General features: G+C 38.3%; 2 protein-coding genes across 6 annotated transcripts in view; one reads left to right on the top strand and one right to left on the bottom strand.

Moving 5' to 3' along the window:
• CEP57L1 (centrosomal protein 57 like 1) overlaps positions 1 to 11,806 on the bottom strand; it is a 115,617-nt gene extending 103,811 nt beyond the window's left edge. For 2 of the 3 annotated variants that reach the window (XR_003793714.1, XM_029223917.1), the window contains exon 1: positions 11,541 to 11,602. The gene's annotated coding sequence lies outside the window, so the exon portion shown is untranslated. Of the gene's footprint in view, positions 1 to 11,540; positions 11,603 to 11,760 lie in introns of those variants that run through there. The other variant, XM_029223918.1, reaches the window with a different exon arrangement.
• Positions 11,807 to 12,580: 774 nt separating this feature from the next.
• SESN1 (sestrin 1) overlaps positions 12,581 to 25,818 on the top strand; it is a 105,415-nt gene continuing 92,177 nt past the window's right edge. The window contains exon 1 of one of the 3 annotated variants that reach the window (XM_029223366.1): positions 12,581 to 13,288. In XM_029223366.1, coding sequence (XP_029079199.1) covers positions 13,010 to 13,288 — 279 coding nt within the window. In that variant the 5' untranslated portion in view covers positions 12,581 to 13,009. The remainder of the gene's footprint in view (positions 13,289 to 25,818) is intronic. The other 2 variants (XM_029223367.1, XM_029223369.1) reach the window with 2 other exon arrangements.

Raw genomic sequence — 25,818 nt, 5'->3', positions numbered from 1 at the left:
AACCAACGCAGCCAAAAAAAAAAAAAAAGCTAGAAGGATATATTGTACAACATGGGGAATATAGCCAATATTTTATAATAGTTATAAATGGAGTATAACCTTTAAAAATTGTGAATCATTATATTGTACACCTGTAACTTATATAACATTGTATATCAACTATACTTCAATAAAAAGATTAGATTTTATAATTAAATGAAGCAAGCAAGCAAATGAAGCAAAATATTAACAATTTATCCATTCCAAGAGGTAGGTAAAAGGGTTTTATTATATTTTTCTTATTTTTCTTTTTGTTTGAAACATTTAAAGTTTTTAAATGACACAATGACACAAAATTTTAATACCTTACCTCTATATATGTATATATTCACATAAAATATGTGGATAAGGAAAATAAGAGTAGGAAAAAGAAGAATGAAGCCAGCAGTGAGATTGGTCTATAAAATTTGTCACAAATTGTGTGTGTGTGTATATATATATGTGTGTGTGTATATATATATATACACACACACACATATATATGTACATGTCATAAATTGTATATACATATATATACACACACACACACATATACATATAGTGAGTCGGCTCACAAATATTTAAATAAGGGCAAAATGAATATAGATTTTTTTTTTTTTTTTGCGGTACGCTGGCCTCTCACTGCTGTGGCCTCTCCCGCTGCGGAGCACAGGCTCCGGACGCGCAGGTTCAGCGGCCATGACTCATGGGCCCAGCCACTCCGCGGCATGTGGGATCTTCCCAGACCGGGACATGAACCCGAGTCCCCTGCATCTGCAGGCGGACTCTCAACCACTGCGCCACCAGGGAAGCCCTAGATTTTTTTAAAAAAACAATAAATTGTTTAATCTATTAAAGTATGCCAGAAATACTGGAGATTTAGACATTCAAAGCATATTATAGTAAACCTGGTAACATCAAAGACAGAGGAACTGGAGAAAATATTAAAAGAGTAAATCTGATTTAAGTGGTTCATTCATTTATTCTTGAGAGATAGAAGCAAAATAACACACAAAAAAGAAAAAGAATTCTTTTCTGAGAATAGTATGTATGACAGTGTTTCAGAAAGTAGGTGTTTTAAGGCTTAAAAGAACATAATTCAAATCAATTTTGTTACAGACACCTTAAAAATAAAATCTAAAGATTCAACATTTAAAAGCCTTTATGATTCATCTGGGCAACACATAAACACCAAGGTACACATATAATAAACAACTGGTTGATAAACTATTCTCCAACAAGCCAAAGTAAGAAAAACCAAATATTTCAAGGCAAACCTATTCACGTTACTAAATGGCAGATAATTAGGAAAATTTCCTTTAAAAACAAAATTGAAGTCAGTCAAAATATAGGGAGATATTTAAGGTTCAGATGGCTTCATTGTTTCACAGTATAAAAGAGTGAAACTATTGGAGAGAAACCACAGGTGGATTTTTGCAAGCCTGTATGACTAGGCAAAGTAGCAAAGAAATAGCAATGTGAACAAATAACAGGGTGTATTAATTGAAGTAAAATATTCCTAATTGTAGGAAGTCTCCCCAAACAATTTGCACATACAGCACTCAGCCAACTACACATGTTAACAATAGATAACAGTAGAGCGGCACTAAAATGGAGCTGTTAGTCCAGTCTCCTGATGTGTTTCAGATAAAGCTCTCCCTGGCCCCATCTTTGGGCTGACTTCGAGCCTCTCGCTCACGGAACAGTTTTGAAGAACAAAACTTATATAGTTGTGAATATTCAGTATATTATTTGTTTTTTTAAAGTTTCTGTCACCTTTTAATATTATTGATCAAAGTAATTAATAATTTCAGATCCAGCAGAAACTTTCTTAACATATAAATGAATCTAGGCACAGATCTTATACCTTTCACCAAAAAGACCCTAACTCAAAATGGATCATAAACCTGTAACATAAAACACAAAACTATAAAACTTCTAGAAGATAACATAGAAGAAAATCTAGGTGACCTTGAGTCTGGCAATGACTTTTAGGATATCAAAAGCACAACCCACGAAAGAAAAACTGACAAGTTTGCCTCTATTAAAATTAAAAACTTCTGCTTTGCAAAAGACACTGGCAAGAAAATGAAAAGACAAGACACAGACTGGGAGAAAGTATTCGCAAAAAACATATCTGATAAAGAACTTGTGTCCAAGATATACAAAGAACTCCTAAAACTCAACAATAAAAAAAAGAACCACTCAGTTTTACTGACCTGGAGAAGTTCTTCTAAATTCCATAATATCTATTTACTTTATTTGTGGCTAGAAAAACAAGGTAGACATTATAAAAATAAGAGCTCTGAATTAAACAGTATAAAACTGTACCACATTAAATAAAATTTTATGTGATTGGTAATTATATTTTCTTGAAATATACATTCTTTACATTTTTTATATCATATAGATATGTTACAGATGAAATATGGTGTTTTTAAAAATTTCTGTAACAAAGCTGGACATGGAGTCCTTGTTCAGAAATACAGTAATCTCTCATTTTGCTGTTTTATGAAAAATCATAATTGCCATATTTTTACTTATGGCAACTTTCCCCAATTAAAAAGCTTAAAATATAAAATATTATTAAAGCTAAGTTGTAAATTTGGGAAAAATGAAATATAACTCAAGGATCTCATTATAAAATCTTAGAGAATGCCAACAATAGTAGCATTATACAAAATAACACTTTTCAGTTCAACCACAAAGCACTTCATAAATATTTCATTAATATCAATCAAGTTGAAGGACAAGTATTATTTTACATAAAGATGATCATTTTGATGATACTGTTTCTTTCATTTTTATTTTTTATTACATCTTCATTGGAGTATAATTGCTTTACATTGTTGTGTTAGTTTCTGCTGTATAACAAAGTGAATTAGCTATATGTATACTTATATCCCCATATCCCTCCCCTCTTGCATCTCCCTCCCACCCTCCCTATCCCACCCCTCTAGGTGGTCACGAAGCACCGAGCTGATCTCCCTGTGCTATGTGGCTGCTTCCTACTAGCTATCTATTTTACATTTGGTAGTGTATATATGTCCATGCCACTCTCTCACTTTGTCCCAGCTTACCCTTCCCCCTCCGCGTGTCCTCAAGTCCATTCTCTACATGTGCATCTTTATTCCTGTCCTGCCCCCTAGATACTTCAGAACCATTTTGGGTTTTAGATTCTATATATATGTGTTAGCGTACGGTATTTGTTTTTCTCTTTCTGACTTATTTCACTTTGTATGACAGATTCTATCTAGGTCCATCCACCTCACTACAAATAATTCAATTTCATTTCTTTTTATGGCTGAGTAATATTCCATTGTATATATGTGCCACATCTTCTTTATCCATTCATCTGTCGATGGACACTTAGGTTGCTTCCATGTCCTGGCTATTGTAAATAGAACTGCAATGAACATTGTGGTACATGACTCTTTTTGAATTATGGTTTTCTCAGGGTATATGCCCAGTAGTGGGATTGCTGGGTCATATGGTAGTTCTATTTTCAGGTTTTTAAGGAACTGCCATACTGCTCTCCATAGTGGCTGTATCAATTTACATTCCCACCAACAGTGTAGGAGGGTTCCCTTTTCTCCATACCCTCTCCAGCATTTATTGTTTGTAGATCTTTTGATGATGCCCATTCTGATTGGTGTGAGGTGATACCTCATTATCGTTTGGATTTGCATTTCTCTAATGATTAGTGATGTTGAGCATCTTTTCATGTGTTTGTTGGCAAACTGTGTATCTTCTTTGGAAAAATGTCTATTTAGGTCTTCTGCCCATTTTTGGATTGGGTTGTTTGTTTTTTTGTTATTGAGCTTCATGAGCTGCTTGTATATTTTGGAGATTAAGCCTTTGTCAGCTGCTTCATTTGCAAATATTTTCTCCCATTCTGAGGGTTGTCTTTTCGTCTTGTTTATAGTTTCCTTTGCTGTGCAAAAGCTTTTAACTTTTATTAGCTCCCATTTGTTTATTCTTTTTTTATTTCCATTTCTCTAGGAGGTGGGTCAAAAAGGATCTTGCTGTGATTTATGATACTGTTTCTTGAGTGCCAATTGCTAATCTAAAACTTTATATTATCTCATTAAATCTTCACAACAGCCCTGGGAAGGCAGGTACTATCCTCCCTTTACAGGTAAGAAAACTAAGCCTATTTCATCTCCCACATTCAAAGTTAGTGAGGTTAAATAACTGACCAAATTCACACTGCCAGTAAGAAGTAAAGTTGGGATTCAAACCCAAGATACTGTGACTCCAAGGTCCATGCTCTTCCCACTATTTGAATCTATAGCTACATCTCACAAAGAACAGTTAGGGTTTCACGTACAGAAGGTGTTCATAAGCAGTACTGGTCATTGTTCACCTGAATGACTCATAAGTCCCTCAAACAAGATGATTAACATGTGCAAACCTGGACTCAGTATCTTTCCATCCAAGACTGGTCTTCCTAATATATTCCCTACTCTGATTAATGGAAGGAGTTACTCCTTACCATCTGGATAGTAGTCCCCCAGGCATTTCCTTTTTTTATCTCCATGATCCAAACAGTCACCAAATCCCATTGAGTCTACCTGCTAAACATCACCCTTCTCTCATCATGACTCACACAGTCCTTCAGCTACTATCCTATCTCTATCCCTCGCTGTTCAGCCAAACTTCTTCAAAGAACAATCTATATTCCATGCAGGTTGTATGCTTAAGGGCAGTTCTTAATGGCAGCTTCTTAATTATGCTGCTGTATAATTAGTGCCAATCATAGAGCTTGTCCATTATTAGGTTTTCAATAAATACTGGACAAATGAATGCAAATATCAGGCTTTCATTCCTCCATTCCCCTGTAAGTGCACTGAAAAAGGTCATTTTCTGATAGGAAAATGGCACTGCCTTCTTTAATAAATAAAACTCAGATCCTCTGAGGTTGACAATGGAAGAAGAATCTCTACATGCAGAAGAGGAACTTATGAGTTAAATCTACAAGCTCCAGTTCTTGTCCTTAATATTCACTTTCCCCTTGGAGATCTCATTATCGCTGTCCCTCCTCACTGGCCTCACTGGGAGAAGGGTGCTGCTCCCCTTATAATGCTAGAGCCTTGTTAGATCTATGATTATGACTCTTTCCCCTATATATCTTGATACAGCAAAGATAAAGTTATGATATTTAAATAAGACTTTACCAAAGCCAGAATATAATAAAAGAGAAGAAAGCACAGACACCAAAAAAGTAACCAGGCAGTGAATCTTAAAAGTTAGGATTTTCTCTCTGGGGCTTTTAGGCCCTGTTCTATCATAGTTCCTGATCTACCCTCAACTGGTGAGCACTATTTTAGCACCCACCACCCAAGAATCCATGCTTACCATATCCCCTCCTTAAAGACTAAACCTAGGAAAGAGAACCCAGAAGGATCCAGAGTTACCTATCCCCACTTAAATCCTTTTATCCAAGTTGTAGTTTCCTGATCTGGAACATACATTTTTGGTAGAGGTGAACAAGAGAAATGCCAGCCCTTTAGGAGAGACTCTCCTATCTTCAGGGAGCAGCATGGCTTTACCCTAGGCCAACCCAAGTCAATCAGTCTTTATCTCAATACAGCACAGTAATTCAATATTAATATGGGAATATACACCAGATGCATATATTATAGGGTAACAGAGACTACCTACTGTCAAACCATTCAGTAACTTTAGCCTTCTAGACATTTTGGTAGCATTCTCCATATTGACTAGTCATTTCTTCTTGAAATTTTCAACCCTGGTTGCCCATTTCCTGGTTATTCCCTTCCTTCTCTGGTCAGTTTCAAACTACCGTGGCTCTTATTCTGCATCCTCACCATAGCCAATTGTATTTGCTCCCATGGTTATAGTATAACACTAACATAATGGTTAAGAGTAAGCTTTGGATCAACTCTAGCATTTCTTTTTTTCTTTTAGCTATGTAAGGGCCAAATAATATAAGTGCAAAGCATTTAACAGACTGCCTGAACCGCAGTAAGCACACAGACATGTTAAGTTAAAAGCAAAATAAAACAAAATACTCTAATAGGCTGATAGTTATAATACATCTCTAGCTCAGACCTCATTGTTGAGCTTAACATCAATGTACACCCTATGATATGTGGGACCTACAAAAACTTAGAAATAATATTACCTTCAGAAGGCTAAACTATAAATCAGTACATAATGGACCAGAGCAGATATATGCAAAGTTAGCTTATAGAGACAGAATGGCTCTAAGACCAGAGACTAGGCTACAATATAAATGTTTTAACATATTTAAAGACAGAATGTTTTCATCAAAGAGAAGAGCTGTTAGGAATAGAAAAAGTTAACTCAGATGGGCAGAAATTGGAGGCAATTTAAGCTCTACTGTAGAGGTTCTCAGAGCTTAATGCTATTAAGTGACCACAACATACATCTAATTTCCTTTGTTGTGATTCCAAGCTCCTAAGCAACCTGATTTCTCATATAATCTTCCTACACAGAAAACCCCTTAGTAAGAAAATCAGTATGCTATCTACTTGACAAATATCTCAAAGTATATCAATAAACTGGCATCCTGATAAATTCATCAGTCAAGCGTGTGTGCGTGTGTGTGTGTGTGTGTGTGTGTGTATCTCACAAACTCTGGTGCATGTAGAAGGATTGTGTTTGTAAGTGCACAAGACTTAGAAGCCCTGTTTTTCTTAGTTAATTCATCAATGAATTTCATAGTGAAAGCCTCTTGTCGGAGACCAGCCAGTCAGCTTTTTCCTTGACTAGAGCACTATTCATTTAAAGCATAAATGAATGTAGAGGATAGTCGCGCATATTTACGTAGAGTATAAAGTAGAGGATATCCTCTACTTTATACTCTACGTAAATATGCGCGACTATCTTATAACAGGATGAGACATGCAGGAACATGGTAAAGATATCAGCAAATCCAATTTCATGAGGGTGAGCACTACAACTCACTAGCAATAAAAGTTTTGCTCTTTTTAAAAAATATTTATTTATTTATTTAGGCTGTGCCGAGTCTTAGTTGAGGCACATGAGATCTTCGTTGTGGCATGCGGGAGCTTTAGTTGTGGCATGCGGGATCTTTAGTTGCAGCATGGGGGAATCTTTTAGTTGTGGCATGAGGACTCTTAGTTGCGGCATGCATGTGGGATCTAGTTCCCCAACAAGGGATCAAACCCGGGCCCCCCGCATTGGGAGCGCAGTCTTACCCACTGGACCACCAGGGAAGTCCCAGTTTTGTTCTCTTTTAAGACTAATTTTCTAAAATGTTTTCATTACAAAATACCCTCCTCCATCCATTAATTATCTTGTGTTTTTGTAAACAACAGGTAAATATGCAACACCTTCGAAAATTCTGGCATTACATTTTTCTTCCATTCATTCTTTCATCAAGTATTTGTTAAGTTCATTCTGTCAGACACTGTACTTGGAGCTGAAGATGTGCAAAAATTGGCACAGCTGCTGCTCTGGCCTGCTTAAGCTTTAGAAGCAGATACACTTAAGTCAAATTATCACACTGACAATCGTAAAACTACGTTTGTAACTTATTAGCAAGTAAAGTATACAGCACAATAAGAGTATGCAATAGGGGCATTTAATCAGATCAGGGAAACTCTCAGAAAGTGATATTTCAGCTAAGATCTACAGGAACAGGAGTCAAAGACTAGGCTAGAACAGTCTGGATAAAGAAAACAGTACCATACTCACTGTCTCTAGCTCTTCTACTCTCTCAAATAAAACACTCTTCTGGCTTTTCTACCCTTTACCGCACTGAAACTGCTCTCAAGATCCTCAATGAGCTCCACATAACTGTATGCAGTGATCAGCTATCCTCATCTCACTTGACCTAGAGCAGCATTTAACATAACTTAGCATTCCTTCCTCCTCAACCACTTTCACTTGCCTTCTAGGATGCCACACTCTAGGTTTTTCTCTCAGTTCACTGGCAAATCCTGCATAGTTGCAGATAAATCCAAATCGACCCAAACTCCATGGAGTGCCTCTTTTTGTGATACCAGCTATTCTCGGTGTTTATCTACTATCAAAACACTACTATGAAGCTTAAAATTATATCTATAGGCAGATCTTTACCCTCATCTCTGGACTCATTTATTGAACTGCCTGCTCCACACCTCTACTGTAATGTCTTAGAGGCATCTCAAACGTAACACGGCCAAACTAAACTCCTGATTTACCCTGCTACCCCAACATACAAATCTGGAGACTTTCCCATGACACTGAATGGTAATTCCCTCCTAGTTGCTCAAGCTAAAAACTTGTAATCATCTTTGACTCTTTTACTCTCACACCTTATATCCAATCTGTCAGCAAACCTGTTGGCTATCTTTCATAATATATCCAGACTCTGGCCTCTTCCCACTGCCTCCACTGCTATCACCCTGGCCCACTACCACTACCATCTTTCACCTGGACTATTACCTTACCTTCCTATTTAGTGTCTCTGCTTCTATGCTTGCTTCTCCATGGTCCATGATCAACACAATTTAAAAGAAGTAATCAATTTAAAAAGTCAGATCATGCAACCCATCTGCTCAAAACCTTCCAATGGCTTCCTATCTCAATCAAAAAAGTCAAAGCTCTTTCAATCACCTACATGACCTCCATCCTCTGTGATCTCATGTTATTCTCCTCTCCTGCCACACTGCTATTTGTCAAATGTGAGGACCCGCAGGCCTTTGCACTGGCTGTTCTCTTCACAGAAACGTTCCTCCTCCAGGCATCTGCATGACTTACTCCTCCTCCTACTTCTGATCCCCTCAAATGTCCCCTTCTTGATTAGGTCTTCTCTGACCACCTTATTTAAAAGTGAACCTTGCCTCCCCAAACCTGGCACTCTCCATCCCCCTTCTGAGTTGGTTCTTATTTTTCTCCACTGCATTTGTCTTCATTTACTATACATGTCAATATTTATTGTCTATCTCTCCTTAGTAGAATGTAAGATTATGAGAGTAAGGACTTTTGTACATTGTGCTCAGTAGTATAACCTCAATGTCCTGTTATATAGTAGCCACTCAACAGATATTTGTTGAGTGAACAAATGGATAAAAAGGAATATGAGAACCAGTGACTGAAGAAAGATCTGTATGGCTGAAGCACAGATAGGTGGAGACTGGTAGACTAAGTGAGGCTGGAAAGGTGGAAAGGGACAAAATGACATTAGGCTTTATAAAGAAATTTTGCCTTTAAGATTAAGGCAGGACATCACTAAATGGTTTAAAGAGAAATCTGAATTTTGAAACAGTTATTCTGGCTACTGTTTGGAGAACTAATGGAGAAAGGCCAGAGTGAATAATCACTATTGCAATCGTCTTGGCAAGAGATTATGGCAGTTTAGAAAAGACTGTGCTTATGTAGATGCACGGAAAAGGATGGATTTGAGGGATATTTGGGAGATAAAATTGATAAGGCTTAATAATAATTTGGATACAGAGGTATGAAGGACATTAAGAAAGACACGGGTTCGAGCCCTGGTCTGGGAAGATCCCACATGCCGCAGAGCAACTAAGCCCGTGCACCACAACTACTGAAGCCCGAGCGCCTAGAGCCCGTGCTCCACAATAAGAGAAGCCACTGCAATGAGAAGCCCGCGCACCGCGACAAAGAGTAGCCCCCGCTCGCTGAAACTAGAGAAAGCCCACACGCAGCGACGAAGACCCAACGCAGCCAAAAATAATAAATTTATTTAAAAAATAATAATAATGCATAGATTTCAAATTTTCATCGTAAGTGGATGGTAGTGCCTTAAAGTGAAGTAGGGAACACTGGAAAACAATCAGATTCACAGGTGATAACCATGCATTTGGTTTTAGGCATGTTGAATTTGAGGTACTTTTGAGATATCCAAGAAATATCAAGAAGATGTATATAAGAAAGCTGAAAGGTGAAGCTAGATGGAGCTATACATTTAAGAGTCATAGGTGGTGGCAAAACCATGGCTATGAATGCGATCATATTCAATTACACAGCAAAAAGGAGACTCGGACTTAAGAAGCTACCCTATGGGCTTCCCTGGTGGCGCAGTGGTTGAGAGTCCGCCTGCCGATGCAGGAGACACGGGTTCGTGACCCGGTCCAGGAAGATCCCATATGCCGTGGAGCGGCTGGGCCCGTAAGCCATGGCCGCTGAGCCTACGTGTCCGGGGCCTGTGCTCCACAACGGGAGAGGCCACAACAGTGAGAGGCTCGTGTACCACAAGAAAAAAAAAAAAAAAAAAGGAAACTACCCGACCCTTTGTGGGCTGGACAAAGGAGGATGAGCCCCTCAAAAAGAAAAAAAAAAAGGAATGGCTTTTTTGGTTTTTGAAATCATACTCATAAGAAGTTCTCATTTTTTAAAATTCTGATTTAAACCAGTAACATTAGAATGTCAAAGGCTTTCCAAATTAAACCAATTCATCAGAACTATAAATCTGTTCAAGGATAGATGACTTTCAGAAACTATCTGGAAAATTCACAGTACCTTTCTCTTTGCTGCTTCAAAGTACATCAATACACAAAAAGCTATCCCTCTCAAAATATGTATGATTTTGGCTTATTGCAGTTTCCTGAAATTATCTTCTCTCTCTCACTCAGGGCCTCACCATATGCTGTTCTTTTGGCCCTCTTTCCCTGAGATGAAGATTTTCCTGACTTCCCAAGACTGGGCTTGGGAAGCCCAGTGATAGCTGGGCTCACCCCATTGGGATGATAGCCATCCCAATGATATAGTACTATATGTTTAATGTGTGTACTGTGTAGTATGTTTAACCATTAGTTTAACTAGATAACAGTCTTTTCCACTGTTGTATACTTAGTACCTAACAAGGCTAAGTTTTAAGAAACCCATCTATTCTGCAACGTGAAGGATTAAAATCTAATTTGGTTTTCAGTCCATTGACAACACTTCAAACGTCGACTTTCCTCAAGAGGAATGACTTTTTAAAATCAAACAGTAATTTGTAAACAACCGATTGAATCTTTAAAAATACTAAATTTTGGAGATTTTTATATGTCTTTTTTCATATTGTATCCTTAAAGCCTGCAAAAATTCATATTTAGGAATACCGGGGATTCTTTCTTCTTTAGTCTCATACAAAAGGGATTTGACAACTCTCTTTGAAAGCCTGGCTTGCGGTGACATTTGACTGAGCAAATAAACCACACCCCTGTGCAATGGCAAACAAAGGTGAAATTGCATAGGGGTACCTAATCCATGCCGCGCGAGCCCACTTGAGAGAGCAGAAGCAGAGGCAGCAGCGCGGAGCACCCGGTTCCACAGCATCCTCCTTGCCTGGCCTTATGCTGCACCCTCCGACCCTCAGGATAGCAACCATTCCCAAATTCTCGCCTCAACGCGCCCTCGGGATTGGGCACCCGGACTAGTCCTTCCCACGCAGATTACTAACAGAAGTCCCTGGACTAAGGATACAGCCCTAGATGGCTTGGTTTCTAAAATCCCAGAGGAAATGAAGGAAGGAAAAATCCTGTCAAAGGAAAAGTGGCAACCAAGCCCACAGTGCTCACCAAACCGACGCTCCCAGTCAATCTCCGTCAACGCTAACCGTTGGCTCGCAGGCCGCCACAGGCTACGTCGCAGTGGCTCACGGGGGCGGTAGTTTCTTTCGCAAACAGAACGCGCCGGGGGCACCAAAACTATACTTCCCAGAAGTCAATGCGAGTACGCCCTGCCTTCTTAAGCCTGGGTTTAGCGTAATAAAGAGACCGTTTCTATTTTTAGGCTGACCTTAAATTTAGATTCAAGAACTTCCAGGTGTACGTCTGTGCTACACTCTCTGCCGTGCTTGTGTACTTCAGCTGTCCCTTATTTTCCTTTCCCCTTGTTCAGGCCAAAGAATCCAAACCTCAGAGCACCTAAAACGCCCCCCGGCGCAGCTTAACTGCCTTTTCAGGCGCATGCGCGCTGCCCGCCGTCACGCAAGCGTAACGGCCGGCAGCGGTTGGCGGCCGCGCGCGGACTTGGGGCCTGGAGGTAGCCCGTGGGAGGGCGGGGTTTTTTCCAATGGCTTTGCCTCCGCGGGTCGCGTCTGCTTGGGCGGGGAACAGGGCGCAGGGGCGGGGGCGGCTCCTCATTTGTGCCGGGCGGAGAAAGGGGAGGGGCTGGGGGTGAGGACCCCATCTTCCCTCCCCGCTCCCGCCCTCTGGGCCGAGCCCCACCGATGGGGCTGGGCGAAGGGGCGGGCTCTGCGCCGTGGGCCCAGCCGCTCCACCAGCTTCGCTGCCCAGCCCCGCGCTCGGGGATTGCGGGGCCGCCCTGTGCCTGTCTGGCCTGGCGGGCGGTGGGCGAGGACGCAAGGATTGGAAAAGAAACGGCATCTGCCCGGGGAGTCCGGAACCGGCAGGCCGGAGACGCTTTCCCCCAACGCCGCCACCGAGACAGCGGCTGCACGAGGCAGCCGACCCCCCGGGAGCGCCAGGGTCTCTGGCCGCCGGGGCCAGCAAGCCAGGGTTCGGCAAGCCTTCCCAGCCAGCGCCTGGCCGGGAGGGAGGAGCTGCGGAAGGCGGGGACTGGTGCCGGAGGAGGGGCGGGATGGGAACGCTCCCGAGAACACCGTGGCTGCACAGACAAAAAACACCGAATGGCTGGTGAGCGTTCAGCTGTTACCAGCCTTTTTGGGCAGAGTACGGGTTTGACAGCTCCACAACGTGAGGATATCCGCTGACGCCGAGAGACGGAGGAGAACACTTTCCCGACACTGCCTGTCCAGCAAAGCCAGCGCTGTAAGGTTTCAACTTTCCAACTTTTTTTCTCAGTCTCTGACCAGAAGACTGCCCCTCCGGGCAGAAGGAGAGGGCGAGCTCTATCTTGTAGATCGAAGACACTTCTGCCTCCAAATGTCACCCAGACGTATGTTTTCATGACGATTCGAGTTCTCTGATTTTATTCTTACATTTCTCGTTTTAAAAAATGCAAAGTGCTTTGGGGGACATGCTGAAAGGTAACTGAAGACAGCAAAGAAAAAACTCCAATTGTCATGGCTGAAGGAGAGAATGAAGTGAGATGGGATGGACTGTGCAGTAGAGATTCAACTACTAGAGAGACAGCACTGGAAAACATTAGGCAGATCATTGTGAGAAAAACCGAGTGTCTTCGTTTGGTGAAAGAGACACCTTATCGTCCAGCAGACGGCCTTTCAAATGCTGTTTCTTTGGATGGATTGAATAAGCTTCTTGCTCATCTGCTTATGCTTTCTAAGAGGTGTCCCTTTAAAGATGTAAGAGAGAAAAGTGAGTTTATTCTGAAGAGCGTCCAGGTAAGAAATAGCATTATAAGTACAACTGTTTATCTACTAATGTGAAGTTTTACTTGCAGATATTCACTTTGTATTTGCTTCAAATAGGTTGTTATAATTTGAACCACTCAACATCTTAAATTTAGACTGTTTTGTAAAACATTGAATTTGGGGTTAAAATTGGACAAGGTGAACTAAAGTAAAAGTAATTTTCAAATACAACTAAACAAGTATTGTCTTTCTAGAGAGTATTAGCAGAAATGCATCATTCCTCCATTGGGAGATTGGGATTGACATATATACACTAATATGTATAAAATAGATAACTAATAAAAACCTGCTGTATAAAAAAAATTTAAAAAGAAATGCATTCATCCTGGGCAAAATATGTGAAAATTACAGTTAATTACAGATAAATACTTACTTTTCTTTATATTCATTTTTATGTGTTGTTGGGAAGTGTAGCCAGTATGCTTTTCACATTGCTACAAACAGTGTTCTCTGTGGAAAGTTTCACGTTTAAAACCCTGTAAAATGATAAAGAAATATTTCCTAGTCAGCTTGTTCGAGATAACTGGTGAAACAATTTCCTCTTGTTCTTAAAAACAAAGCAAAAAGCCCGAGAATCTGTTCCCTAAATGCAACCTTTTTTTCCTGAAAGAATTATATAAAATAATAAAAGCCCATGTTATAAAGGAGCTGACATCTGCAGATTGAAGAATTGGATTCAGGTTGAGTGAATGGTAGACTGTTATGGTCAGTTACTTAACTAGCTTTCTCTGTGTTTGCCTAAGTTGTTTGATTCTTTTTTTTCACATACGTACCTATTTAAGTTGTGAGTGCAAAGAATAAAGGATGTTATAGTTTTCCTCCTGTTTGTACATATTCAATTTATCTTGTTTTATTAGATTTATTAGAAGGTTTTTTTAAGGGAAAGATTTTTAGATATTAAGAATTGTCAGAAATGGTCTTTAAGCTTATCAGTCTAAATTACTCAATCCACATGTGTTCAAAGTCACAGTATGAGAAGTTTTTTAAATTTATAATTTACTTGGGTATATATGTCAGCTAAGATGAACAGTTTTTCTATTCTGGTTTGAATTCAGTTTAAAGCAACAGAAAAATAATGTGTATAAAATGAAGACTCTAAGATCTCTGGATATTTCTTCTCACAAACGCTGTGGAAACAATAATTACAATTTATATTTATCCAGAGTTACTAGAGAGGAATTATTCTAGTACTTGAAGTTTACCTCTTTGAGCATCAAAAGTTATTTCTCTATCTCTTAGTGTAGTGACTACAACAACCGTTTTTTTCATAATGGGGTCATCATTATGCACATCAAGCACATACTCTTGTACAGCTGAGGGTGGAATGTATATGTAGGACTGTATGATACATTTTGTTTGAATTTGTGTGTTCAATTTTTATAGTCTTTCTGTTCCTTACCTTACTGTTGGTATACTTCACTTCAGTCTCTTCCTGAATCTTTTATTTTGCTACTTTTTTTATATTAGAATGGGAAACGAGATAACCAGTTTTGTTAAGAGTTAGATTGAAAACAAGTAATTAGGTTCTGGGGAGTACAGGGTCAAAGGACTAACATAATGGTAAGTAAAGTGGTACTGGTGTCAGACCTGGGCTCAGGTTCTCCTCCTTTATTAATATACTGCATACCCTTGAACGAGTTAAGTTACTTGACCTCTCTTAAGCTTGGATTTCCACATCTATAAAATGGTAATAATAATACAGAGGTGTATTACTATAATAAATAATATAAATTATGATAACTGAGATGTAAAGTGCCCCATATGTAATGGATGCTGCTCTCCCCTTTCATAAAAGAAATACATGGACTGTGTGATATGTATTTCAAGACTCATCCTGCAAAAGGATTCAAGAATCTCTACTGTGAAGATTTCCCATCAATTTATGCCTTCTTTCTCATCTCTGCATCTATGCACATTATTCCAGCTACAATTCTAACAGGCACTTTACTTATATTGGGCTATAATCACATGTTTATGTGTCTGTCTCCCAGAGCCTGTGGGAGAGACAGAGCTCCTCTCCCGGAGCACAGGCTCCGGACGCGCAGGCTCAGCTGTAAGTTCTCAAGAGTGTTGACTGGGACCTGGAAGCTACTAAATAAATACTGTTTCTTAGTCTGAATAGATGAAGTTACTAGATTAGGGAGTTTTCATCCCTACATCATTCATTCATGCCTTCATTCAACAAATGTTAATTGAACCCCTGATGAATGCCATTCTAAGAACTGAGAATCAGTGGTAACAATTTTGACATTCTACTGAAGGGAGACAGACCATAAACAAATAAACAATATAATTTTAGATAGTAAAGGAAGACTTCCCTGAAGAGATGGCATTTAAGCAGAAATGAATAGATATTATCCAGGCAAAAATGAGATTTATGAGAGGGACATTCCATGTATAGGGAATAGTGTGTGTGAAGGCCTCATGGTAAGAGAGAGCAGGTGAATTTAGGAGTGGAAAGTAATGCAGTGTGGTTGGAGCATACAGTGTGAGGAGAGTGTGAAAGTTTATGTACATGCTCTGGAGTCAGACCTGAACTCTACAGCCTTAGGTAAGTTACATAATCTCTCCTTGACTCAGTTTTCTCACCTGCAGAATGAGGGTGATGCTAACAGTTCCTGCCTCACAATGAGAATAAAATGAAATAATGCTTATAAAGCATAGCACAGTGCCTAGCACATAAGAAACACCCATAAAGTTAGGAATTCTGTTTTTAGGCAGGAGCCAGAGAACAGAGGATCTTGTGGGCCATGTTAGGAGTTGTAGGCTTTATCCTAGGAACAATGGGAAGCCACTGAGGGGTGTTGAGCAAGATGGTGACATGATACATGGTGTATTAGAAGCATCACTTTGGAAGCAATTTGAAGAATGGATTTCAGGGGTCGAGAGTGAATGTACAACAGTTAGGAGGTTGTTCACTAGTCCAAAGCAAAAATGGTGGAGTAAGATGTAGTGGGCAAAGTGGAAAAAGGTGAATAGATTTGGGAGATAGCTAGGAGTTAGAACCTATGGGGTATAGTATTTAATTGGATATAGGAGATGAGGAAAGTAAAATCAAGGATGGCTCTAAAGTTTCTACCTTGAACTCCTTGGTGAATAATTAAGTCATTTCGGGAGACAAAAGAGTGGTAGAGGGTCACTTGAGGGGAATGGTGAGTTCTGTTTTGGACATGTTGAGATTAAGTTGCCTATGATAAATCTGATTAGAAATAGCTCTTAAAGGGATTTCTGCCCCTGCCACCACTGTTCTACTGCTGACATTGTTATCTCTCACTTTTCTCAACCACCTTTATATCCATCCTCCACGTAATTGCAGAGCTATTTATCTAAAATAAAAAGCTGACCATGTTTCTCTCCTCCCTAAAATCCTTTAGGATAGAATCTAAACTTAAGTATGTTACTTAATGTCCAGCATCATCTGGCGTCCACTTAACGCTGCAGCCTCACTTCTCACACTCTAGCACCAGCCTCACAAGGGAAACAAAATAATGTAGTGCTCTGTAATGCCTTCTGTTATTCACTAGTAAGCAGCAGAAGCTGAACTGCATTTGCAATTCTTGCAGCTGTTCCTGAAAGGGCCCTTAATTGCTATAGGTCAGCTCAGAGGAGTATGGTCAAGGAGATATGGTAGGGTGGTGGTAGGATGGATTCAACTCAGAATGGCTAAACATGTAAAAAATTTGCACATTGAGAGATAGCATTCTCTGTTTGTATTCCTGTTCTCAATTTATTGATTTCAAGTCAGCATACTTAAATCTGTTCAACACATTTTTGAGAACTATTCTGTGCCAGGCACTATAGTCAGGACTGGAAGATCAATTAGATTTGTTCCCTGTTTTAGAGGAAGGTCTTCTGTTCTCATAGGAGGTTTTAGTTGTGCTGTTTGTTTGTTTGTTTACACCCATAATACCTTTTGGATATGCTTGATTCCCTAAGCAAATGAATGGAGTGGCCCAATATACTATTATAGTCCACTGGTGAGCTATTGTCTTTATGATACATGTAATTAAGGGGGAAAATGTGAGTATGTGTATATTCATCAAAACATTATGAGGAGTATCCGAAATAGCCAAGTACTTTTCCAAGAGAAGTCATTTGATCCTTTTCATTTCTATACCATGACAAAGGAAAACAAATTTTCTTATATGCCTGTCAGCAATTAACACTATCTGAAAGTAACTTGGCTTACGGTAGAAAACTTAGACCAAGTAAGAAGTATTTATCTTAAGTGGGATGGAGGAGACTTTCATTTAGTGAAGTGATTGTTACCCCCCAGGGAGAAATGAAACTTTAGTTGTTGGGTATGGTGCATATTTATAGTTGTAGAGTTGCAGTTGGAGTATCCAGTTGGTATCCATTGGGTAATATATAGTTTGTAGGTTTAACAATAAGAGGTTAGTAAACCTCCTATTGTTCGCATAATGAGTCTGGAAGTTAGGCTATTTCAAGCCTGAAAGATTGATTCATTAGCTGAACTATGTTACCTTTTTGCCTTTTATCTATTTGTTCTCCAGGCACCATGTGTAGTCATTGACCATTTGCAGATAAGAGGAAAAGAGTTTTTTCCCATGCCTCTATTAGGGAAGAAAAGCTTTCCCCAGAAACCTTCCAGCAGACTTCTCAGTTTCTATTGACCAGTGTCACATGCCCTTTACTAAGCCAGTAACTGGCAAAGAAATTGGGCATTTCTGTTTTTGGTTTGGATTAATCCACATTCAGCCCCTAAGAGCCAGAAGAGCCCCCATCATGTGAACAAAGGTTTCTGTTGGTGAGGAAGAAGAGGGACAGAAGACAGGTTTAGTCAGAGGCTGCCAATAAAACTGATATCTAACTAGGTAATATATTGCTTTGGTCTAGTTATAATTTAGATTCTATTAGATTGGAAATGTAACTAATTTATAATGATGCTATAAAATATAACAGATTCGGAACATTCTAGAAGCAGATTTGGCCTTTTAAGATGATTGTTTTGTTTTTATTTCTATTTTACTGCCGTGTCTAGTCAAAGCCAAAAATTTAAGGTAGTCCATCTCAAACATTCACTGCTGACTCTTAGGTATCACAGCAAATATGAAAGTCCTCTTTCAGTGTTTACACTGAGCTTCTCTCTTCCATATCCACTGTTTTTTGGCCTTCCTTATTTTATTGATACACTGAGAACTCAGTCCCTTTCCCTCAGAAAGCCTCCTGGCTTGCTTCTCTCCTCAGTGCTTCCTCTTATTCCTATCTTTGACCACTTTCTTTCTTTGCTTTTGAGCTCAGAGGAGAATACTGTTTACCCTCAGGTTGTCTGGGCTTCTTTGGAAGAAGAATGTAAAGAAGTTGAAGGCAAATCTTTAACTTTTTTTTTTTTTCTAAATGGTTTGAAAACAAAGTAAAAAGCCTATGTTCTTTCTACTCACTGGCTTACAGGATGAATCATACCTACACTATCTACCCTCAGTGTCCTCTTCCTTTGTTCTGACTTTTAAGAAAGATTGAAACTAACACGGATACTCTTTTTTTTTAAGTTTTCAGATTTCAAATATTTTATTCCTGTTACAGTGCCCCAAATGGTCTTTAGCATGGAAACAAACAAATAAAAAACCAGAATGATCAATTTTTAAAATATTTTTCTAACATTGTTTTTGTTTATAAATGAGATGTGTTTTGTAGGGAAATGGGATGTTAAACCCTTGCCTATTAGACTTCAATTTAAGGTCGTGGGTTGTTTATGTCAGGAGGACTCCCTGAAACAATAGTTTAGCTTAATTAGAATTATTTTCTTGTCTTTAATACTGTGTGCCCTTAAAGTGCTATACAGATCATTCTTGGAGTAAAAGAATTTGGAAATAGATGTGCTCTTCTCTTTGTTTTAGGTTTATATTTATTTTCCTTTTGTAAGCCATTAGAAATTTGCAGGATATCTTTTAACCAATTGAGTAGATAATAACTTAAACAGCCAACTTAAGGATTTGTTGAAACTTTGATGTGACAGAAAGTAGCTGTAGAATCTTCGGTTTGATGAAGGATTATTAATCACTTAGAACTTTGAAACAATGGGGCCCTATTTGGTGTTATGTCTTAATCATAAATAATTTCATATCTAAAAACAGTGTTTATGAGTAGCAAATTAGCATGTACTGGAGGAACCAGAGGCACGGGGAAATTTTAGAATTTGTGGAAGGACAGGGGAGATGCTGGTGGAGGGAAGGCAGTACTTAAATTGCATAAAAGGATGAAAGTTATGCTGGATGTATATCAGCACCAAGCAAGCCTCGCCACCAGTTATAATCTCTTCTTTGTCACAGTTTCTCAAATCAGTCTGTTTTTTTCACACCATGATAAAATATTTACTTTTTTTTTTTTTTTTGCGGTACGCGGGCCCTCTCACTGTTGTGGCCTCTCCCGTTGCGGAGCACAGGCTCCGGACGCCCAGGCTCAGCGGCCGTGGCGCACGGGCCCAGCCGCTCAGCGGCCATGGCGCACAGGCCCAGCCCCTCCGCGGCTTGTGGGATCTTCCCAGACCGGGGCACGAACCTGTGTCCCCTGCATCAGCAGGCGGACTCTCAACCACTGCGCCACCAGGGAAGCCCCAAATATTTACTTTTTAATTGAAGTCAGTAGAAAATAGGATTTACTTTGACCCAGCTTTTGTAGATCACATTTATTACATTAAGAGAGAAAGACCTTAATTGACCTTGATGACATGAACTACTACTTCAATTACACTAGCACAGTAAACTCAGGGGCATCTGAGGGTTCTTCAGAATATTTGATGATGGTATTACTAGGGGCAATGGGTAGACTGGAAGTTTAAGTCACACTATGGGAACATTATTTTATGCTTTGCTTTTTTTCCTGTTGGTTACTACACCAAGTTAAACTAATGTCAATAAAGATACATTTACCATGACATTTGTATATAGAAAAACAGTCTTTTAAAACATGCTTGTTTTTTCTGAAATTGAGTTATTTGTAGTGAGGTGGATGGACCTAGAGTCTGTCATACAGAATGAAGTAAGTCAGAAAGAGAAAAACAAATATCGTATGCTAAACACATATGGAATAAAAAAAAAAAAAGTTTCTGAAGAACCTAGGGGCAGGACAGGAATAAAGACGCAGACATAGAGAATGGACTTGAGGACACAGGGAGGGGGAAGTGTAAGCTGGGACGAAGTGAGAGAGTGGCATGGACATATATACACTACCAAATGTAAAATAGATAGCTAGTGGGAAGCAGCCACATAGCACAGGGAGATCAGCTTCATGCTTTGTGACTACCTAGAGTGGTGGGATAGGGAGGGTGGGAGGGAGATGCAAGAGGGAGGAGATATGGGGATATATGTATACATATAGCTGATTCACTTTGTTATACAGCAGAAACTAACACAACATTATAAAGCAATTATACTCCAATAAAGGTGTTAAAAAATATTGCTCAAAGAAAAAAAAGATGCTTGTTTTTTAAAAAAATGCTTTTTCACTGAAAATACTTAGGGAGTTTTTGTAGGATAGCTGTTAGGACCATTTATTGGACTTTCACAATAGGTGTTTTTATTGTTGAAAGCCTGTATACTGCTAGTAGACTGTCACCATTTGTGACATGTTTCAGTTTATATGAAAAAGACTTGTGAAATTTGGCAACACAAGAATCATGTCTTCTCATGTTCTTATCTCTTTTCTATAATTACTTATAGAAAAATCTAATAAGATTGCAATGAAATATGGAATTACTTTAGAAAAATGAAATACTTTTAGTTTTATGCTTTCTTTAAATCCGACTTTTTAATTTTAAAAGGGAAAGGTCTTCATAGATTTTTAAAATATTACTTATATTGTAAAATTACCTTCAAACAACTTCCTAAGCTTTTAAACCATACTAAAGGAAAATAAAATTCATGGTGTGAGTTTTGTTAGTTATATTACCCAAATCAACTTTCATATATACATATTCATTAAATGAATAGTATTAATATTTTAACTTAAAAATTGTTTAAATTGACAAGATTTTATACATATATAATATATACATATGTATTTTATATATATATAAAATATGCACATACATACATATACATATGCTTTCTTAAATAGCTAGGATAATTTGTCAATTCTATGTGTAATATTCAGTAAAGTCTAATTAGAATCTTAGTTTACCCCACTAAAAATGAGCATTTACTGTTTTCACACTTCACTGTTTGACAAGCATTGCACAGTCGTCTTTAAACTTGACATGATTTCATTTTCTAGCAAGTTGGCAGGTGTTAGCTGTCTATAATTATAACTGAGTAATTTTTCAAATGCTATTCATAGCCTAAACACAGTAAGAAATTCTTCCAATCATGTGATAAAGGCCAAGCCTTGCAAAATAGTGGTAGAATGATATGATCAGTGGTACTGAAGGACATATTTAGAGAAGCTTTTCAAAAGTAAAAAGTGATTTAAATGATAGGGAGACGGGTTTTCTCACAAAATAAGATCTCTCAAGGTCATTGATAGTGATTACACCTCACCAAATTAAGGTGTGTCTATTTTTTCATCTAACAAGTAATGTATACATTGGCAGTCTTAAATTATAAAATATTAATCTATATTTATTCAGTTTTCTTGATGACAGAGATTCTGAACATAAGAAATAATTGAAATTTTATTGAGGCAGTATAGATTTTACCACTGAACGCACTGAATATTTCTTCTCATTTCATTCATGAGGTATTTACTGTGTACCTACTATATGCCAAGCGCTGTGCTTATCTATCTTTTGGCATATCAAAGAAAAGGCTGTAAGCCTCTCTTAATTTTAATCATTATTCTACTTTAAAAACAAAAGAAGCTTTTGCTTTTTCTTGATTTTTTTTTTTCTTTCTAACCATCTATTTTAAATATACAGAGTCTCACATTGACTAGAGATATTGCTTCAGAAGGGTTTAAAGATCTTGGATTTTCTTTACCAGCCATGAATAAATTAACCTCTGTAGTCTGTTTCCTCATCTGTGAATTGACATAATTTTAATATCTGCCTTGTGATGTGATTATAAAAATTAAAGGAGATCATATTGGTAAAGCATTTTGTAAACTTTGATATACTGTACAAAGTTAATTACGAATAAACTTTTTGAGACTGTTTACTTATTGTAATATGAGGATAATAATACCACTCTCACAGGGTAGTTTTGAGAATTAAGTGAACAGTAAAGTATGTAGAAGTGGGCCTGATACACAGTAAGTGCTCAGTAAATATTGGTGATGATGGTGATGAATATTGGTGATAATAAAGAAGATGATGATGAACTTGATCTAGGTCTTTTAGCTAATGAGTCAAACTCCAAACTGGCATTACTTTAGGATTTTTCTGTTTAGAGTTTAGGATTTTTATGTATTGACTTATAATTGACTTTCATATATCCCACTCTTTGTATCCACATGTATTTACACCCCTAATTGCCTTTTGTACAGTAAATTTTAATATATTAACATATTAATGCTATGTCCAACTTTACCAAAGGATGCTTCTAACCAACCACTGCCTCAGAGTAAGTGGTGGACTTACTCAGAATTTTGCTCCGTTGGTGATGGCAGATCTGTAGCATCCATCCCCTCCTTGGAGTTCAGCACCATTCTAGTATGTCAACATGGCACCAGTAGGGAGGGGTTGCAGGCAAACAGGTGCATGTGTCATCCAGGGGTCAAGTGTACATGGAGAGGTCCATTGCCAAGGCCTGTGCTTTAATACCTGGACAGCAATAAAGAAGCATGCTTAAACCATGGGCTTTAGAGTTAGTCAGATCTGGCTCTAAGTCCTACTCTGCCAAGCTTTGTGACCTTGGGCAAGTTATATAATCTGCTTAAGCCTCAGTTCCCTCACAGAGTTGTGAGGATTAAATGAGGTAACATGTGCAATGTTTACTGTAACTCAGCACTCAGTGAATATTAACTATTAGTATTCTGTTCTGCCCTCACAGTGCAGTTGGGGGAGAGGAGATGGGAAGTTGAGCCCTCTGGCACCATATGCCCTTTAGGGTACCCCAAGTCTCTGGGCAACTGGGAAAGTTTTCACCTACTTTCCAGGTCCCTTGGCCCTAGGGAATAGCATCCTAGAGGAAATAGCACCTCTAGGAACCAAAGTAAGGGTTTTATAAACATTGTTTTAGCACTCTGGGAACCGGATTCCTCCCCTGATACAATGCTCGTCTATTGTTCCATTTAGGAACATCTGACTCTCCAATGTATCTTCAGGGGTAAAAAATGTAGAAAAGCAGATGATTACTTATATGCCAGTGCTGTCAGTAAGCAGCTGAATCCTCTGTGCCTAGTCGATTCATGTCTGATACTTCAGGCAAATTTGCTGCAGAGACTGCCTGCCTTGATGGTCTGCTGAGGAGATTAAAGCTGCACTATCAGTGTTCCTACTCTGCTTCCCCCAGTGGGAGCTTGACATATTAAGCAGAAAGTCCCCAAAACAGTCCTTTCACTCTGGCCGGATAACTGGCCTGGCCTAGACTGCTTGATATGATTTTAAGAACAAAGTAACTAAGCAAAGATTACATGGCCCAAAAGATACCCCAGAAGTAACAGGGCTTGAAGAGATTTTGTATCATGTTTGATTTCTTGAATTTGCTTCATAGGGCATGGCAGGTGTCTTTGGGGCTCCTCCTGAGCGCCCATGCCTGCCCCGCTTAGAATCTGCCACACATTGGGACAAAGTTACCTTAAGTCATTTTCAGCAGTCTCTTAATCTTTCTAGTTTCGAAGCATGTGTATTTTTGCATGTAATAAGAATAGGCATTCTGTATGCGAAACCTAGTTCTTAACCCTTTTCATATATTTTTAACCCTTTTTATTTAATCTTCACCACAACACTGTAAGAGTAGGTATTATTAGCCCCATTTTATGCATCAGGAAAAAAAATCAAGGCTCAGATAGGTTAAATAACTTGCCCAAGGTATCATAGCTCAGTAAGAAAAGGAGCCAGGTTTCAAACCCAGGCTGTGAGACTCCAGAGTCCATGCTTTTCATCATTATACTGCATTATCTGAATAAAAATTTAATATGTTTCCTATTAAAATATATATTACTTTCTTTTCCAAATTATTTTTCCTTCAGGATGAACTGTAAAACTTTGGTTTCTAGGAGAAACCACATTCTCAGATGTTATTAAATTGCATATCAAATTCCTATTTAAACCCTGACCCATCTTGAAATTGCATTTGAACTCTATTGAATCTTTGTGTTTCACTGTGGCATATAATTTTCATTATGTTGTCATTATAAATTTCAGCTGATTGCAAGAAGGTGGCTAAGACTGTGATCTTGGAAATATGATATATAAAAGGCTTATCTTTACATTAAGAGATTACCAAGTAAGATGATTTCTTTAGTGAACTGCCTGAAAGAAAATTTGGTATATTTCCGTGAGTAATAGACTCAAGATTAGCTTTGAATGTTAAAAGAGCATTCTCCTAGCTAGTTCATTGTTGCCATGACAATGCTGGCAGTGTGAGTGCTGTAGTAACTCCTTGCAAAGATCTTATTTTAGACCCTAACGTTTGCAGTGCTGAACATCCCCTTCCCCGCCCCACAAGTAGCGGAAAAGTACTGGTTTTATAACTGGCTTCTGGCTTTGAAGCAAGACTGCACTATTGTGGGCTTAAAAAAATAGTGTAGGAGTGTTGAGTATTTTTCTCGTGGATTATAAACGTTTGAAATTTCCCAAAATATTGTATTGCGTTACATGTCATACAGCAAGTTGTTTACAGCTAAAAAGAAAAGGGGCTTCTATTGTCTTTTTAAGAAGTCAAGCCCAGGTTATATCATTACTTGGAGCTCTTATAGAAATCATTTTTCCACTTGTATGTTTCCTGTGCATACTTGAAAGTCTTTGGATTCTTTTATTTAGTTATTTGGAAAATTATCATAGGATCATAAAGGATTATGTTTAAATAGTGTAAAAAGTATTTTTTTCTTGTCCTTTCCGTAGTTCAACATTTACCTGATCAAATTGGAATATTTTAATCTTGGTTTCTTAAATTAAGAACTAAAGTTATAAAATGATTTTAAGAAATTACCCAATTTGAACTGTGTTAAACTAACATAATTGTTTAGACATTGTTAACTTTGTTGCCTATATGTTATAAATTAGATTTTAAAATATTTCACTGATATTTTCTAATTGTAAACCCCATTGTAACTGTACTGTTAAGCACAAAATATTTTCAAACTCATAATAGTAAGTGCCATTTTGTACATTTTGCATACCATTTGTTAGGTCAGAGGTTTGGTATCCATGGCATGTACACTAAAAATCTAGTATAGCATGATGAAAATAATAATATGGCAGTAAACCTTGTCAAAGAAGATGGAAAATCTAAATATTATACTTCTTTCATTAGTGACAACTACTAACAAACTACTAACAAATTTGCTTTTTTTCCCTAAATACTGCATTAAAAGTTTAGTTCATCTTATTTAGATGCTGAAGATTTAAACAAATCTTGGATGATTGGGCCTGTACTAAGTAT

The sequence above is a fragment of the Monodon monoceros genome, unplaced genomic scaffold (genome assembly GCF_005190385.1).
Source record: "Monodon monoceros isolate NGI ecotype Baffin Bay Population unplaced genomic scaffold, NGI_Narwhal_1 Super_Scaffold_15, whole genome shotgun sequence".
Classification (NCBI taxonomy): Eukaryota; Metazoa; Chordata; class Mammalia; order Artiodactyla; family Monodontidae; genus Monodon; species Monodon monoceros.
The sequence above is the reverse complement of the archived record's forward strand: the minus strand, read 5'-3'. Positions and strand labels throughout refer to the sequence as shown.